The sequence below is a fragment of the Stegodyphus dumicola genome, chromosome 5 (assembly GCF_044657685.1).
Source record: "Stegodyphus dumicola isolate Sdum_Otavi_A_Nest chromosome 5, ASM4465768v1".
Taxonomy (NCBI): Eukaryota; Metazoa; Arthropoda; class Arachnida; order Araneae; family Eresidae; genus Stegodyphus; species Stegodyphus dumicola.
In genome coordinates, this window is record NC_140772.1 from 62,227,083 (window position 1) to 62,247,217 (window position 20,135).

Sequence of the window (20,135 nt, forward strand, 5' to 3'; positions counted from 1 at the left end):
GAAATTGATAAACATATTTCGGAATATATTCGGATTAGAGAATCAAAGGATATGCCTTTATCCATTTTTTATAGCAATTCCACTTTTTGTTTTATGGACATCGGAACATGCTTTCGCTTTGTAGATCCTTTGGTAGCTCCAGAATCAGAAATTCTTTTTGACATAATCGAAAAGTTCAAGCTTACTTTTATAAAATTGCTCTAACAGCCTGAAAAAAAAAAAATAAATAAAAAAAAAAAATAAAAAAAGTCGGATCCAATTAGAAGATTAAGGAACAACGCAATCTGCAACATTAACTGAAATAGATAATTAGATAATTTTAGCTTAGCTTATACTGTCCGTTATACATTAAACGCACATGTGTAAACATATTATGCGCATTCGTAAAGGTATTACGCGCATGAGTAAAAATAATTACGCACATGCATAAAAATATTACGTGCATGCGTGAACGCATTATGCGTTGACGCATGCGCAGAAAGTTTGTACTTTTTAGGTCCGGATTATAAATCATTCCGGATTATGAGCGTCTGGATTAACGACTTTTGACTGTATAATTAAAAGTATGAAATCGTAATTTATGAAATAAAGAGCATTTATGATCTAAAAGGTATCAAATTTTAAAAGGTATCAAATTTTACGAAAAAAAAAGCGTAATATTTATTTGTTTAATTTATTAGACATTTCTTTCAATGTAAGTTGTTTTGTTTTTTTGTGCTAATACACTCAAGAGCCAAAACATTATGACCAGCCCTACATTTTGCGATGAACGCCCCTGGATGACGTGGAAGGCACGTGATCAGATGGAAGTGGTATTTAACTGCTGCTGGAGAGTCTGAAGAATCATTTTTTCACTTACTTCTGTGTGTGATGGGAAAGACTGCGGATCTAAGCGACTTTGATAGAGGGCAGATTGTAATGGCTCGAAGGCTCGGAACAAGTATTTTCGAAACTGCACGACTCGTGGGTTGTTCGTTATCTACAGATGTTAGTACGTATGAAAAGTGGATGAATGATGGTGAAACCAGCAGTAGACGACATGGTGTTGGACGTCCACACGCTATCAAAGTAAAAGGTCGTCGGAGACTGTCTCACATGGTGAAGCAAAACCGGAGCCAGACAGTGGCTCAGCTGACAGCCGAATACAATGCAGGGCCAAGTAGAAAAGTATCAAAGCACACTGTTCAGCGGACACTGTTGGATATGGGGCTATGCAACAAACATCCCACTCGTGTGCCTTTGCTGACCAAGCATCATCACCAACTGTGCCTGCGCTGGGCCCTGGAACATCGCGACTGGTCCATGGATCAGTGGAAGAGAGTTGCCTGGTCAGATAAATCACGGTTTGTCATTCACCACGCCGATGGCCGTGTCAGGATACACCGTCTTCCAGGCGAACAGTTGCTCCCTCAATGCACAGTAGGTCATACACAGGCCGATGGTGGCAGTATTATGATCTGGGAGACGTTCTCTTGGGCGTCTCTGGGACTCGTAGTTGTGGTAGAGAAAATCATGAATGCTACAGGGTGTCTGAACATCATTGCGCACCAGTTGCACCCTTACATGGCCTCTGTTTTTCCAGCTGGAAATGGAATGTTCCAACAGGACAACGTCCCATGTCACAAGGCTACAATTGTGTTGGAGTGGTTCCAGGAACATGATGCTGATTTCCAGTTAATGTCCTGGCCGCCTAACTCACCGGATATCAATTCGATAGAACACATTTGGGATGTCATGGGATGGTAGCTCAGAGGTCAAAGACCACCAATTCGCAATATCTCAGATTTGCGTGACCGTTGCTACAACATCTGGTACAATCTGTCTCCGGCCATCTATCAAGGACTTGTGGCATCCATGCCAAGGCGGGTTGAAGCTGTGTTGCGTGCCAAAGGTGGCCCAACTCGTTATTGGCAGGTGGTCATAATATTTTGGCTCTTGAGTGTACTTTCTTTTTAATTCTATAAACAGACATAATTTCTTGTTCGGTTACTAAGTTCCACTGTTCAATTCCTGTAATTGCTGTGTTGAGAATACCGACTCCTGCAACTGCTTCTGGTTTTATGTGAATAACACATCAGTTATTCTTAATTAAAATAGCACTAAATGTAATCTTTTCACCTATGAGTTCATTAACAAAATCTATTTTTAGTGTGCGAAAAGAAATTTTTCCTCATCAACATTTCTTAGAGCATTTAAAAATCTATAATCATCATCAAGTGTAATGTTGGCATAAAAGGTTGCCATACTCTAGTTATTCAATTACTAATATAAAAAAAAATGTTTAGACGTCACTGCATGAGTCATTACTGAAGCTTTCATGTATTGAAAGCAAAATATAGTAAATAATGACTCGCCAGGTCTGCGTCATGGATATAAAATACTAGTAGGTGAATGTTTTGGTTTGAGATGTAATGTCAAGCAGATACTCAGCTATGTAGCCAAATTATTAAGCTCACAAGTTTATGCTTACATTATTGTTTCTTCATAATGAGGTATTTTATTTTGGGGCATAAGTGAAATTAAGAATTGGAATTTTTAAATGGAAATCTCCACATGTTTTATTATGAAAGGAAAAATCAAATGTGCATGTGTAAAGCATGCCCCTCCCCCCAAAAAAAGTTTGTGGCTTTGAGGTCCGGATTTTAGATCATTCCGGATATTGGACGTCCGGATCTCGGACTTTGTACTGTATATATAATTTGTTCAAGCAGGGTTCGTAGCGGTCCTTACAAGTGCTTATAAGTCCTTATATTTGGAAATAAAATATAAATGCCCTTATAGGTGCTTACTTTTTCTTTAAAGCCCTCATTTTTTTGTTTTTAGTGCTTATTTTTTTGCTTTTAGTGCTTTTTTTTTTTTTTTTTTTTTTAATGAACGCGCATTTTTTTCCCGTACCAAAGCCGAAACTAAATAAACAACTTTTCTTCTTTATATGCAACGTCAGATGATGAATCATACTCCCGGAAATTGCTTTCCGCGTCTTTCTCTGCGTTAGCGTAACCTAAGGTACCCGCGAGAGTACAGACAGGTGCACATCGTTCTATAGTCAAAGAATTACGAAAGTGGTAGATCGCATTCTCGTTCCGCGTGGTCAGTTCATATTCGTGGTTATTATGATTGTTATGCTTATATTATATTATGAGCATATGCATGAATATTTATAATAATATAGTTGCAGTAACTGCTGAAGTATAGATAAATTTTCAAAAATGGGTGTGTTTTTTACACAGATTAGCTTTCTAGGGAATAATATTCGGAATGGCTTAAATAAAAGGAAAGTAATCGAATAGTCAAAATATTTATTTATTTTTTTTACATTACACAGTACGGAGGTTGGGAGGTTCTCTCCCCTTTCTCCGCAAAATCTCTAATATTGAAGCAGCGGACTTTTTTTTTTTTTTTTTTTGTCACTGTCCAATCTGGATTGAATAGAACTATTAAAAGTTTTTGCCGTCTACCCAACCCAAGCGAAGATTGATTCTATTCCGGAAATTTAACGCAGTCTGTTGAAAATTAGAATCAGAAACACCCCAGATTAGTAAGTCTCTTTCGTTTCCTTTATTTAGTTCTTTATTCTCTGAATACCGGCAGCTGTTGATTCCGATTGCGTAATATCACATGCGGAAGAATTATGCCGCACGGACGTTTGCGGTATTTTGCAGAGATAATTGATTTTGATGAACACTTAAAAGAGTTTTACTGTGTTTTCTAAGCAGAATATTTCTCAGTTCCCTTGATCTATTTTTATATGATGCACATATCGAAATGTCAAAGTCATTTATTTAGCCGAGAAATCTAAAGAACGGCTACAATCTCCCCCACATCTCTTTTTCTAGTTACTATCCGGAATATTCGGCTATTTCCGAGTATGCGGGTTAGTTAAGCTTTTACTGTTAAAAGAGACTGCATGAAGCAATTACCCGTCTTCTGATTTCAGAAATGTGCCTCTTTTTTACTTAAATTACTTTGCTTGGAATATATGTTAAGGGAAAACTGTTATGCAATGAAAATTTAGAAAATGTTCAGAATTTTGATTGAATTAAGTTAAATTATTTAAATATTAATATGAGAGGAAAAATAAATTGCATTTATTATTAGGTGCCAAACGATACAATTAATATGGCTTATTATTTATTTTCTATATTTTGAACTGAAATTTCATCATTAAATCTTGTAATATAGTTTAGTTCTGCATAGTTTTTTCCCTCTCATTGTAAACTAATTCTGTAAATTGAACTGTCATTTAAAATTAAAAAAAGTTAAATTGTTTTCTGTGGTTGAGGTAATGCTCATTTTCTTAATAAATATTGCATTGCTCATATTTTAAATTACAAGTCTGATTTTTCTTTTAAGGTTATGCAGTTGTGTATAATATAATTAGACAGGTGCTTATTTTTTCCTTAAAATGTGCTTGAAAAGTGCTTATAGGTGCTTATTTTTTTTTAACTAAAATGTGGCTACGAACCCTGTCAAGAAATTTAAAAGAAACTTCCAAGAAAGTTTTTCTCTGTAGTGTATTATCAGATATTACCTTATTATAGTTTATTATCAGCACTGATTTGTATCAGCTAAAAGAATATCTACGTTAATAAACTATAAGATCCATTTTAAAAATTCTTTCTGAAATTGTGAGAGCATATCTGTAAAAATCTTATCAGATCTTTGTGTAACATCATTTAAAATCTATTTGCTGCATGTAGAATATATAAATGATAAATTTCAATGAATGTTTAAATATATTATTTCTTTTTTTAAAAAAAATAGGAATTTTAGGTGAAATTTCACAACTTTGTTGTTGTTTACTGGGAGTTGAATTTATTCCTGTAGAAACACGAAGTTTATTAGTTGATACATTTAACAAGATAGTGAAGTAAGAATCCTTATATTTTTAGTATATTTGATAATTCTTGATTCGAAACTGTTTCAGCTATTTCCATAGCAATAGTTTATAATGACTCTTTAGTGCATGTAATTTTAACTTAGATAATAAGATGCAGATTTTACTGTAAACATTATGATGTATATTAATTTAAGAAATCAGAATGATACATTTATTTTCAGAATACTATCTTTAAAAACATTTGCATGTTATCCATGAAAAATTATAGATACAATAATGTGTTAAAATGAAATTGCCCAGTGTACTCTTTTAACCTAAAAATTTTTTATTTTAGCTTGAAGTTTGTTGAGGATGAAAAATTTCTCCATTCAATGCAAATGACAGCAATTTTGTCTTCTATTTTAAAATGCGACTCAAGTCTTATAAACATGGGAGACTTAAATTTCTTTGTTGACCATCTAATTTCACTTTTAAAAGTATGTATTTTAAATATTTTTAATGCAATGTTGAATAACTATTCCAAAATACAAGCCAAATTTACTTTTTGTTATTTTTTTTAATTGTGGTCCTCATACCTTCACATTTTTTAAAAATCAAAAATTTAATGTTGCCATTTAGATGATTAGTTTTTCTATCCATTTTTAACTTATTGCTAGCTTTCTCAGATTTTTAACTTTATTGCTTGCCAGGAAGGTTTCCTTATACTTTATATCTGTCGCTTTCAAGTTCTGAGAGAAAAAATCCAGTTTTCTAAATAATTGGACTGTGTAAAAGTGCGTTTGTTATACTGGATATGATAGTTTAGTGTATGTTTGTTGGATGTTTTCTTTGTACAAGTAAATTCACAGTTATAATTGTTTTGTGAACAGTGTTAAGAAATCAGAATGCAGTTTTGTTACTTTCCAAAAAAAAAAAAAAAAAAAAAATTAGTACTTGACAAAGTTAACAATAATGAGTTCAATATGTTTGAACTTGTTGGGTTAAAACTGTTGTATAATAATTTATTCATTTCTCTTTTAAATTCATCATAAATTGCTGTTAGATTTATCATTTTATTCATTTTTAATTAATTCTTTTAGTATTAGATTTCCTTTTCCAATCATATAACTATTTATTTCAGTTATATAAGTTGTAATTTGCATTTATAAGTTAAGGTATTCATTTGAAATGGAATGCTTTGAAAGGCTAACTTTTTGTGCATATATACTTTTATTAACTTTTCAAAAGATATTTTTAAACATTCTTTCGTTTTAATCCTAGGGAATTACTTTTCACTATGAATGGATTTTTTAAATGAGTACTTATCTTGAGAAATTAATTTTGTGCAGGAGGACAATGACATTATGTCAGATTAAAATTTTAATATTTCCTTTGTAACCTTTAATTAATGATACTTCATATTTCATGGTTGTGTATTTATATTTCACAATAGACCTAGAGAGTCTATTTTGTAATACAATAAGGTAAATGTCGTATTACAAATAAGTAATAAGGGCTGCCGAAAGGTATGATAATGCTCGTGTGATGATCTTTTGTGGTGTCCTATTTTTTGCCAGGATACAATGGTAGGTTATCTGGCCTGTATCATTTTTTAATTAAAGTTTAAAATACCATTTTATGGATTTCATATTTAAATAAGCCACAGGTGAATACGATGTCACAATGGCTCTACATTTAGGTCAAGTAATGAAATGTAAGATGTGCTCATAAATTTCAAGGAATATGAAGTCTAAAGAAACAATGCATTGGTGATTAATCTAACTTTTTTTTTATAAATTTACGCCTTTGCAAACATTTTTATTTTTATTGCAAACATTGTTCGAAAAGCAATTGTTAATTTATATACATTTATCTGAGTGTTCGTTTGAGAAATCTTGAGTGTTCGTTTGTGATTATTTCATCCAAATTAAGTTCCATCTTATTTGTTGTAATCCTTAATGCTAAATATAAATTTTCATCAATAAATTGTGATCAATATTTATTTTTCATGTGCCTTAGTAATGAAAAAATTCTTTCACATAAATATGTCGATATATGCTCAGATACAGTGCAACAGAAGATGCACATTCATGCTTCTGATATTGGTAGTTCAACAAAATTGGATGGGAAAGAGATAAAAATATCATTCATAAGAGGCTGGATTAAACATTTAAAAGGAGTTGCAGGCTGGCTTTTGCCCATTTCTGATCTGTACTTGGCTGCCATGTTTTGTGGAGCCTTTGAGGTAATTGTTTTATCCCTAGCATTAGAGTGCCTGTATATTTTAATATTTTACCACTGACAGCATATCATATTGTAATATTGGTAAAGGTTCATTATTCATATGGTAATGATAATTAATGTTTAAAGACTTGGCTGGTGATTTTTATTGATGTATTGGGCTCATGTACTTAACGCTGTTAGATGAAAATTTAATAACCTACCAAATCACATATAATGCATAACAAATTATAAGTAAGAGATCATTGCTATTCTAAAAGCAACAAATTCTTTGTAATAAAAAAGCTTTAATTTTATCGTTCTCAGTTGTGAAAATTCCACGTTAAAAACAAAAACGTTTCAGAAATTTGGCATATTCAGAATTGCTTTGAAAATAGTACTCTGATTTTAAAATAAACAAATGAAATTTAAAATTTGCACAATATCCAAAGTTAATTTATTTAAGAAACATTTGTAGAATTATTTTATGGGAATTTCGGAAATTGCTTTGGTAATAAAACTTCAAACTATTTTTGAATATTAGCATAGCAAGTTTAAAACTGAAGTGAATTTTTTCAGATTTTAAGAATTGCTTTAAAGAAATCTTTTATGTAATTGAGCAAATTTATGGTGTCATAACTTTGTACAACTTAAAAATGCGAAATGTGTAACTTAGAACATGATAAAGAGTATTTAATGCTATATATTATTTACTAAAAGTGATGAAATGGATAAAACAAATTTTCAACAAGATACACAACTCTATGCTGTAGTCAAATCTAAAATGTTAAGTTTAATATTTTGTTTCCTATATTAGCAGAATTTCACAAATTTAATGATGTTGGAAAAAATTCCATATTATATTGATTTTAAGTTTAGAAGCATGACTATATTAAATAGATTATGATGTTTGGTTATTTTAATTTTTTTAATATAATTTAATGTTTGGTGCCCTTCCCCTTCTGTATGCCACATGTAGAGAATTTCCATTATTAGTAAATAATTTTAGACAATTTAAAGGTTTTCCTTTTTTTTTCCATAGGGTGCTAAAGATTGGAAATATGAAAAGCCTATGGATCTACTATTCTTGCAACATTTAAGTTCTGTATTTATTGTAATATCATCATATATATTTATGGATAAAGAGAAGAGTCCTGCAACTGGCTTGGAGCTGACTTCAGACATATGGAAGCATGCTGAAAATGAAAATATATATCAAGAATTCATCTTTTTTATTCTTCATGTTGCAGGTTTGTTTTCAAACTTTCAATACAAGATTTCTAAAGCAGTATTGTAGCAATTTGAGTAACAAAGAGGTGATGAGATAATAAGTTTATCAGTTGAAACATCACTTGCATCCAGCACTCGAAAAGTGATAGCATTTATTTGATATTTGAGTACTTTCCATGGCCATCATCGCCACTAGTCTGTGAAAAAGCCAAACATATTTATCCAATATGAATTAGTCCATTATAATTATAATCTCTTCTCCAGAATAGAAGGACTATTATGAGGGATCTATTGCAATAGTGTTTATTATGTTTTAGGCAGTTGCTAAATTCAGTTCACGAATAGTAAATTCATTTCAACAAATAGTTGCTAAAATCATTTCAACAATAATAATTCATGCTTAGGTGTAGTTGCTGCAGGATATCAACAAAAGTGTATGTTTTGATGATATATGACATCTCGTATGTTTTGCCGATATATGATAGTTATCATCAAAGCCGGATTTAGACTTGATAAGGCCCTGAGTTATTTGAGATATGGAGCCCTTTACGTCTGTTATACTATATTTTAATACATTTTAATTTTTGGGAGCTATAGTTGTGTAGCTTATATGCCTAAGCTATAGCTTGTGTAGCTTATATGTAAATCATGCACTGTCTTCCAGTAACTTGACAGAAGTTGGATGTGGCAGGCACTTATACTGAGGGATTATAAGTGGTTGTAGTTTAGTAGAGTGATTTTAGCATATTAGGGTAATAGTCTTTTTGGAACTATTTACACGTTACCATTACTTTTCGTCCAATCCTTTTAGCATTCTAAAAATCACGTATATACCATATTTCCTGGCGTATTCAACCCCCTTTTTTTTTAGTAATTTTATCATTTGAAAATCAAGAGGTGAAAATTATGTTAATAATTTCATTTTCAAAGGACTCGGTTAGTGTAAGAATGAAAGAAACCCACATTTCAATAAGAATACAAAGTAATATTCACATTGCAATCTATAATAAGCTTTTCATTTCTACTTCCTTGTAACATGAGTCTTGCCAATTAATTCTCTTATTGTCTTTGCTGATTGTTAGACCTCAAATCATATATAAATAATTAAACAAGGTGTGTATGCAGCTGATTGGGTAAAATTGTATACTGAATGTCAGTTCGTGTTTGCTTTGCTGTGGTATGTTGGTGTTTTTATCAGGCTGGCATGAAGTTTAACAATTAGAACAAAAAGGTTCAGCATAACTTTAGCAGAAGATTGTTTTTATTAGTAAAATGAAAACAATCAGTATGTGGGCATATCCATTTTAAAGTTTAAGAAACTTGCTTACTGAATGTATTATAGAAGGAAAAAATTATATGTGAATATTTTAAAAATTTTCAGAACATGAAGCTATAAATCTAGATGATAATATGTCAATAAATATAGTATTTATCAGCATCAGATAGCAAGTTGACAATATTTTTTATGCTAACAAGATATTTTTAGTGACATTTATATTACAGTAATTAAATTAGAAGTAAAAATAAATACTCTTGTCCATGATTTTTTTTGTATGTTTGAAATTAAGTAATAAAAGTAAATTTAAAAGCTGAATGATAATGAAATTTATTTCTGATTTAATATTATGCATCTTTTTAAGCCTATATTGTATGTATAAATGCATTCATTTATTTTATATTTATTTTCCTTATAGTTGTAATCAAGAAGATGAATCTCTCATCAAGAGTATATAAAGCTGTTGTCAGTAAATTATTGGAGGCTGTGAAATTTATTCCAGAGAAATATCTTTCAGATGTGCTTCTGGATCATAGTTTAGAAAGCGTTGAATTTCAAGGAAAAGACATTGAAGATATTAATGCTTTAGACTGTCTTATTTCATGTCTTGCATCTAATGTTCGAGAGCTTCAGCTTGCTTCTCATGTAATGTTAATGAAGTGAGTACACATTTCTTTTTGATTTTATTTCCATATAATCTAGTTTACTTCTGAAGAATTATACATGATTTATAAAATTAGCTTATAAATGCAATACTTACTTTTTTGTCAAATTTTGAGATTGAATTCATTTTATGTATTATAAAAATAAGAATATTAGCAGATATGAAAATGAAGGTTATTCTTAAGTAGTTTGAGAGTTATATAAAATTGTTAGATTTTGAGGCTATGAACCATTAATTCATTATTTTGAAAGCTCTAAATCTGAATATTTTGCAGTTATTGTGGATTTCAGTTTATTCATGGATAAATAAAATACTTAGATCACTAATTTTTTTTTTTTTTTTTTTTTTTTTTTTTTTTTTGTTTTTGTTTTCCTTTTTTCCGCATAGAATACTAATAATCAGAAATATCACATTAAATAGTTAGCTGTTTCTTTCTAATTAAGATATTAGTTCTTGATCAAATAAGAATCAGAGGGAACCAATTTTATAAGTAACTATCATTCTTTTTAATTTAGATCATCAGTTATTTCAAGGGGATTAACATATAGCCATTGTTTTATCACAATGCGAGAAATAGACAATCATTTATGCAGATTTTTCATTATTTAATTTCTTCAAATATAATGCAGGACTCTAACATTTTGTGGCAACAGTTTGAAAAGTGAACCGACGTTCACGAGTCCGACGCAAAATGCCAAAACGAAAGCAATAGTCCTTCGGGACTGAAATCCCTTTGGACTAAAAAGATTTTAAGGAGAATGTAAACGTTTTATTTTGTTAATATATCACGTAATCCTTATTTATTAATTCAAATTTGTATTTTCAATTACTAAAGTATGTTTTCTTTCTATATTTTGATAATGTTTACCAACTTATGGTAAATATCAGTAGTTTAGGAATCTTTTGGGGGGTGGGGGGAGTGTTAATCACCAACTTACACCCAATAAGTAACTTTTTACCTTTTCATCTGTAAAAAATCACCATATTGTACCAGGGTGTTTGCGTTAATACATAAGTGCCTTTTTTAATTTTCTACAAAAATTGAGTCTATTTAAATATTGTGAAATATGTATGTATCATTTAATAATGAAATATTTTATATCGTATAATCATATGTAATTATAATCATTACTCTAATTATACGATTATCGTATAATTAGAGTAATTTGGATTATCATTTAAAGCTTAAATTATGGATTGAAATATAGTCAAGAAAGAAAACTAATCAGAAGTGTGTAACTGAATACTGCAGATATTTGCATTGCACGGCATAAAAGTATTGCTATTAAGTTATAATAGTCAGAAATGCTTAATTTTATGAGAAAATTAAGCACATGTTCAAATGATTATTTTATTTTTAACTTTACGTATATCTGATTACATTCATATTCATTATATAAAATTAATTTTCAGCAATCAGTGATCAGAATTTTCAGCAATATAATGAATATAAAATTCATTATATTGCTGAAAATTCTTTCAGATGGCATTGTGCTATATGTAGATAATATATTATGTTTGATGACACAATAAGACACTGACACTCCAATTTTGCTAAGAAGTATGCTATACATACATTTTCCATTCGAAATTCTGACTAGCTAATGCAAACAATATAAAACTGGAATAAGATGATCACAATCTAAGTAGCACTTAAGCTGCCCATTATTTTGAGACACTATTTTTTTTAGGGAGAAAGTGCATTTTATATGTAAAAAATACTCTGCATATATATGTTATTACTGAAACTTAAATGTGACTTTCAGATTCACAGTTATTTTATTTATTTATTTTTTTTTAAATCAAATATTCCCTGAGGTTACAAGCATGAAATCACTTAGCTTATCGTTTCACTAAAATTTTCCTATTTTAAGAGTACTGGCAATGTATATTTAACATAAAGTTATCTTCTAGGGTTATGCCTGTGCTGCCTACTTTAATATCAAATGCACAGAAAACCGAGGAAGATGAAGACAGTGAATATGAGGCAAAAATACCAAATAAGTAAGATTATTTTATCAGCATAGTGATTATTTTAGTGAAAATAAAGTTGAACTATTTTTAAAAAATTATATGGTAACTTTCTGTAGCTTTACTTGTAGTTATAATTCTTGTGTTTTCTGTAAGTTTTTATTAGTTATATGAATGTAGTATTTAATTAAGAATAAGTAAGATCAGCCCTGCTATAAATCACATTTGCTCTTTATAAATTATATCATGAAAGAGAAGTAGAAAATTAAAAATAGAATTTTTTCTATTTATCATATTTTATAATGGACTGAATGGCAAGTGGTATTAAATTTTTTTAAATTGATTTTTAATATAGCATGCTGTTTGATCTATCCACATGAATGAAATCAACAACCAATATATATATATACAAATCCTGCCATAAATCTTTGTAACTATTCTTTTGTGGCTAAAATCCTTTGTCATCAAAATTGTTTTTTAAAATAAAAATTAATAATACTAAGTTATTCTTTGAAATAGTCATTTTAGCAAGAATTAATTAGAAGATAGAACCAAATCTGAGTTGTAGTGTTTTGCATCTTATACTCATTTCCAAAATATTTAAAATAAAAACTATATTTATGTAATTTTTTGTATATTTTACTTATAAGAAAATATATTTATTTTTTTAATGCCCATGAATAAAAATATAAGTTTTTATATTTTAGATTATCATCACTTATTCAGTTACTGAATTTTACAAATGAAGTTGTGCAGAGTATGCTATCTGATATTAGAATTGGTGATTGTTGTACAGTCTTACCATATACAGATTCGTACACTTTTGCCATGGCATATCTCTTGGCATGGCTAGAAATACTGGAATTCATTTCCTCATCTCCATCTCAGGTCTGTATGCTTGATTTCATTCGTATTCTTTTTCATTTCACCATCTTAATTAAGTGATTTTCTTAATTAGAAATTTGAATTCGATTTTGTTTAATTATTTGAGTATAGCAAACACTTGAGGGCTATCTGCTTAAGAGAAGGCAAGTTTATATGGAGGACATTCAAAAGGAAACTGGTTTGCATATGTGTTATCCATGGAGCAAACTGTGAAAAACAACCATGCAGTCAGCCTGGGATCAAACCCATGTCAAACTTCCAATCTTGAGTGGTCCTATCCGCTTGGCCGTTGGTGGGCCATATTATTATTATGCTTGAATCCTTTAATAATCATGAAGAATATTTGTTTTATATTGAGCCCTGAAAATCAAATATATTTTTGTATTCCAAAGTATGTCACATCTAAAAAGTAATATATTAAAATACGTAGCTGTATGATTGAAATAATCATTATTTGCAACAAAAATCAAATTTTTCAAATAACAGCTGTTTTTAACTATTTTAACGAAAGTCTGATTTCTCAAATTACTAGTTATAATAGTGAATTGGAAGGTATCTTGTGTTATATATCAGAAGAAATAAGTAAAAGTATTAGAAATAAGATTGAAGGCATCTTTTAACAGCTTCATGATATAATAACTAGAATTCTCAAAGGAAGAAGCAACCTGCTTATAGGCATCATTGAAGATTATATTCATCTTTAATTGGTTGACTTCACTTGAAAGGTTTATTGCTCAAAAGTGTGTTATATGGAATTAGACAGTTTTCATCCAGTAATAAATGTGTTAGTTTAGTTAGAAGAGCTGTAAGCTGATAGCATAATGTTAGTTGTTCAAAATAATATATTTCATAACGCTAATAAAATGGAAGTATCTGAAAATCTTATTTCTGTGATCAGTTCACTTTATTATAACATAACAAGATTTCCAGATCTTCTCTTGGTTTAGTTTTGATGAAAAACAACAGATACTATAACTTACTCAGTTATAATATGCACTGTGTATCATCAGAATGAAGAAAAAGAATTTAAGATTTTATTTCAGATGACTTTGAGAATATACAGAGCTAAGGGAGAAGAAGATCAAATTACAAAGTATTGTATCTAGCCTGAAAAATGTAAGGTTTCTTAAATATCAAGAATGGAAGAAGTCTGATATATTTTTTTAAACATATTGATTAAAATATTTTCTTTCATCCTTGTTTCATTTTATTTATTTTGAGCCTTTTTTTTTTTTTTTTTTTTTTTTTTAAATCATGTAGTGTAAACCTATAGACTGTGAATATCTGATAGGGAAATAGAAACTGCTTAATATTAGAGCTTTCGTTCAAACTTTTTTATATATATCTGGGCCTCCTGACCACTTTTGTAATAAAAAAAAATAATAACAAAGGTAGGAAAGTATAGTAGAATTTGGCATTACGAATATTAAGTAAAATTCTTCATATATATATATATATTTCTTCCACATTTATACATTTCTTATAATTTTTTTGCTTTTTTATGTTTAAATCAATGTATAAGAGTTGATGACTATGAAAACTACTCAATTGCATGTACATGTGGGAGAGGAACCTTAATTTTTAATAAGACTGTGTTTAATTGAAAAATGAAGCAATTTAATAATTAATTGAATGTATCAGGTTCTTGATTTTGACATAATTTTGTACATGTATGGAAATGTATATATACAAAATATTCAGTTTTTTCCTTTATTTTCTTTGCTAATAATTTTCAGGAAATCTAAATATATATAAAGTAAGAAATTTAGAACCAATTTTTCAAAAAACCAAAAATTTAAATTCTGACTTACTTATTGAAAGTACTTTATGTACTTCTTTATTGAAATTCTTACTTTGTCTTTACTGATAATTTTTCAGCAGCTTTATGTGCAAAAATACTAGGCATGATTATATTATGTTTTTTTTAAAAAAATTGTTTTGTAATTTTATATGTATATATATGTAGTTAATGAATACAATAACATTCCTTAATTCATATAAAGCTAATTTAAATTTTAAATTATGAAAATTCAATTGTAAACAAATAAAAGATTAATTATGGCTGCAAACTAATTTGCAATATCATTCAAATTCAGAAAGCTTATGTAAATTTAAGTGCAAGCATCTAAATATGAAAAAATATTATTTAATCCTAACAATTTTAACCCCTTACTCATCGTGCCCGTGTCTCTTATGGGCAACCTATACGAATAAATTTTGTCACGCCCGTATCAATTCTATTTACACAGAAAGCTCACAGATGGCAGCACAATACTTGTAATTTGATTAGATAACAGTAATATGTAGATTCAGAATATTTTTTCCGTTAGAACATATTTTGAAAGGATGCAGTTTCAGTGCTCATCGCTTTTTCGTGTTTAATATTTGTAAAATGAGTAGTTCAAGTGAACAAGAGGATTTAAGTCTTGAAGAATCGGGAAGTGACTCAGAAGGCAGCTTTTTTTCAGATGCTTTTTATTCTGAAGATAGTAATGATTCCGCGCAACTTTTACCAGGGTGCCAATGTAACCAAATTATGTCGAATGTCCCAGATATTTGTCCTCCACATTTTCAGTTCAAATTGTTGCCTGAAGTGAATATTTCATTTCAAGCCAGTTCAGGCATTTTGCAATATTATGAACATTTTATAAATGATGAAATGGTGGATGTAATTGTAAAAGATACTAATCGTTATGCTGAGCAATCAGGTAATGTTGTTGGGAAAAGAAAACTGAAAGGCTGAAGAGAATGGAAACCAGTATCAGCACATGAAATCCATTTGTTCCTTGCACTTTCAGTTTTACAAGATATAGTAAAAAAACATGTATTGGACTAAAAAAACGTCAGTAGAAACTCCTTTTTTCCGTAAGATAATGTCATATAATCGATACTGTGAAATAAAAAAATACTTTCATTTTGTGAACAATGATTCTTATGATCCAGAAAATCATCCTAACCCGAAACTCTACAAAATTTGACCTATCTGTGAGCATCTGAATAAAGTATATCAAAAAACAATTACTCCGGAAAGAGGTATTACCACAGATGAAACGCTGATGTTGTACAAAGGACGTTTATCCTGGCGCCAATACATACCCTTGAAAAAAGCAAAATTTGGTATCAAAACATACATGCTATGTGAATCTAGTTCTGGTTATATATGGTTATTTATCATATATACCGGGAAAGGTACTTTGTTTCATCCTAAATTCCAATCTCTCTCGTTACCTTCACAAGTTGTTATGACTCTGATGATGCCATTATTGAAACAAAGCTACTGCATCACCTTAGATAATTATTATACTTCACCAGAATTATGTGATATCCTTTTTATTTATCAAACAGATGTGGTTGGAACTGTTAGACAAAATAAAAAGGATTTACCTTTAGTATTGAAAAATAAAAAATTAAAAACTGCCGAAATTCTATCATTTAGACAAAATCCTTGCTCTCAAATGGAAAGACAAAAAGGAAGTAACAATGTTATCATCTTTTCATGATTCTGAAACTGTCGAAGTAATGACCCAAAGTAAAAAATTGAAAACAAAACCAAAGGTAGTAATTGACTACAATAAAACAATGGGAGATGTGGATCTTGTAGATCAGTATCTTTCTAGTTATCAAGTAGCAAGAAACGGTGGGAAAAGTATTATAAAAAAATATTCTTTCACCTTTTAGACCAAGCCGTTTTCAACACTTTTCAAGTTTATAAAAAAGTAGGTGGAAAAAAGTCACATTTAAAGTTTAGACTGGATTTAATCGATGAAATAATTGCCAAATACCTTACTTTTATCAGTTTTTCAAGATGTCCATCGAGGGAAACGCCATCAAATCATTTATTTGAACGACATTTTTTAGAACCTATATCACCTACAGAAAAAAAAAGAAAACCCTTACAGAGAATGTAAAGTGTGTTCATCAAAGAAGAATGCAAATGGAAAACGAACTAGGAGAGAAACAAGGTATTATTGTAAAGATTGCAATGTAGGACTGTTCATACCATGTTTCAAACTTTACTATACCCAGAAAAATTATTAATTTTTAAAAAATATTACAGCTATTATTGATGTTGAATAAAAGTCTTACCATTTGCAGATAATAGTGTGCATTATTTAAACGTACGTAATTTTCCTCTCTCCAAAATTTACTTGTAATCTTAAAGGCCTGTATTGAAGCTTTTCTGTCTAGCTTGGGTGTAAGAGGAAAGCCAAATACAAAGTAAAAGAAGGTAAGTTAATACAAAATTTTACATATTTAAAAAAACTGTAAAATTTCACAAAAAATATAGTGTTTTTATATGAATTTATTTTAAATTTCATAAGCATTACAAACATTAATTAAAAAAATTGATGATTTTTGAATAAATTTTGTCAAAATTTTGCGACGGCTAAAGAAGTAAGGGGTTAAAGAATTTTTTAATTTGCATAAAGGGAATCATTGTTAAGCAGGCAGGAGACAGATCTTTTTAATGGGAAGTTGCCTCCAAACCTAACTTTTCAGTTACTCAATTCGGGTTTCATCATCCATATAGGCATGGGTAAAGAATTATACAAAACCAAAAGTAAATTGGAACTTTAATATTTCTAAAAAAGTAATAGGTAACACTTTTTATAGCCAAATAATTAGAAGGAAAAATACAAGTACTGAAATAGAAGATTTAAAAGAAGAAATAATAAAGTTAATTAATGTTCAGGCAAATAACCAGGTCCCTATACAATTTATTAATTTCTATATTAAAAAGGCAGACAACTTTTCTATTTAATTTTTTTACTCTTTATGGTATTATAACACTACCTTAAACCTTAACTGGAGGGTAATGGGGGATATTGAAGAGTTAATGGATTAATTCTTGTATATATATATATATTTCTATTAATCAATAAGGGATTCTTTCCTTTTATTAATGATCGGTCTTTTCTAAGTTTAAATTATAGCCTGAATTGAGTGAAGCTTTTTATCTTTTTCTAATTGTCCTTACCTTTAGCTAGTATTTAGTTAAAGTTTTGGTTTAACATTAATTGAACTTTAGTTGTAATAAAATTAGTTAAATTCAACTTTATCCAAAAAAAATTATCCAAAAAAAAATCTATTTTTCTTTCAATTTTTTTAGTCTTTTCGAACTTTAATTCAATATTTGGAAACATTAACATCATTTTCCACTCATTACTTACATTTCTACAATCCTATTGCAGTTAGAAACATTTCTTTTCCCACGCAGAACATACATTTTACATTACTTTAGAGTTTGCAGCTATGTTTTTACCATAGATAACATAGGTAGCAGCTTAACACTAGTTAGAATAAGCGCTTTCTATTTAAACAGTTATAAACAACAAACTACTCATCCTCACATTGTTTAGCAAATGCTACACTATTCTCCCATCATTCTAAATTTCTCGAAATTCTTTTACAGTTAAATTTCTCATTTAAGCAATTCACTACTTTTGGTTTTGTATAATTCCTATATGGATGACGAAACACATTGAGTAATTGAAGAGTTAAATTTGGAGGCAACTTGAAAAGATCTGTCTCGTGGCTGCTCAACAATTATTCACTTTATGCAAATTAATTTAGTCTTAAAAAGGTTCTTTAAAATTTTTAGGATTAATTTTTGGATTATACAGTACAGAGTCCGAGATTCGGACGTCCAATATCTGGAATGATCTGAAATCTGGGTCTCGAAACCACGAACAATCCCCCCCCCTTTTTTTTTTTTTTTTTGTGTGTGTGTGTGTGTGTGTGTGTATGCTTCACGCATGCGCATTTAGTTTTTTTCCACATAATAAAACATGTGGAGAGTCCTGATTCTTAATTTCACTCTCGCACTAAAATACATCATTACTGAAGAAACAATAAGTTTGCATAAATTTGTGTGATCAATAATTTTGGCTGCATATTTGCTTCGCATATATCTCAAACTAAAACATTCTACCACCTACTAATATTTTATATTCCTGATGCCAACCTGACAAGTCATTATTTATTATATTTTGCTTTCATCACCACATGTTTATAAACACATGAGAACTTGAGTAATGACTTATGCAGCGATATCCAGACAATTTTTATATTAATAATTTAATAACAAAAGGTGTGGAAAACTTTTATGTTCACATTACGCTAGGCAATAATTACAGATTTGAGTTAAATGCACTAAGAAAAGTTGACAAGAAAAAATTTAACAAAATTTTTTTCCATAAATTTAAAATAGGTTTCGTTAATGACACTCATAGGCCAAAAGATTACATTTACTGCTATTTAAATTAAGAATAACTGATTTGTTTTTCATATAAACCCAGAACCAATGCCAAATTCTGCCACCCGATGCCTCGTATGCATCGGGTGGCAGAATTTAGGGAAGACAAAATTGTTGGAATTTTAGAGAAACACTGAGCAACAAAATTAAGGGATGAACAATTTTTACCATTTAGGGAAAGCACTGAGATTCAAAATTTAGGGGCGGTAAAAATTTAGATCTTAAGGAATGTGCTTGGTAGCAGAATGCAACCCGCAGAGACTGCATCAGGCGGTAAGATATTTAGCACCAGCCTTCGATTTTGTTGCCAGTCTCACAATACATAACCAATAATGTATAGTGAATGCTGTTAATCTAGATTAAAATTATACTTCCAAGGAATTTCATTCAATATAGCAGGTTTTGCTATTCTTTAACTTTCTGATTTGATCCGGCTTAATAATTTTTGAAGGCTGTTTTTATTACAGGAATTTTGTGAAAATTAAAGTTTGAACTTTAGATTATGTTGAAAAGAATTTCTAATTTTCGAGCTGCAACAGGATCTACATATCGAAAGCATATTTGGATGTCCATTAAACAAAAAGTGCAATTACTGCAAAAAATGGATAACAGTATATCCATCTGAAAATTGGGCAGGAGTATGGCATTGGAACTGTATATGACATACGAAAACAAAAAAAGGAACTTTTAGCTTTTTTTTTTTTTTTTTTTTTTTTTTTTTTTTTTTTTTTTTTGTGGATTCTGACACCCCACTACCAATGAATAACAGAAAAATTATTCAATATGCTAAAAGTGAAGATCATGATAAAGTGAT

At 29.7% G+C, this 20,135-nt stretch overlaps 1 protein-coding gene across 1 annotated transcript in view; it reads left to right on the top strand.

Moving 5' to 3' along the window:
* Ltn1 (E3 ubiquitin-protein ligase listerin) overlaps window positions 1-20,135 on the top strand; it is a 198,853-nt gene that overhangs the window by 140,056 nt on the left and 38,662 nt on the right. Inside the window, exons 20-25 of the mRNA XM_085816712.1 lie at window positions 4,765-4,870; window positions 5,175-5,316; window positions 8,082-8,289; window positions 9,964-10,204; window positions 12,124-12,213; window positions 12,888-13,068. Coding sequence (XP_085672838.1) covers window positions 4,765-4,870; window positions 5,175-5,316; window positions 8,082-8,289; window positions 9,964-10,204; window positions 12,124-12,213; window positions 12,888-13,068 — 968 coding nt within the window. The remainder of the gene's footprint in view (window positions 1-4,764; window positions 4,871-5,174; window positions 5,317-8,081; window positions 8,290-9,963; window positions 10,205-12,123; window positions 12,214-12,887; window positions 13,069-20,135) is intronic.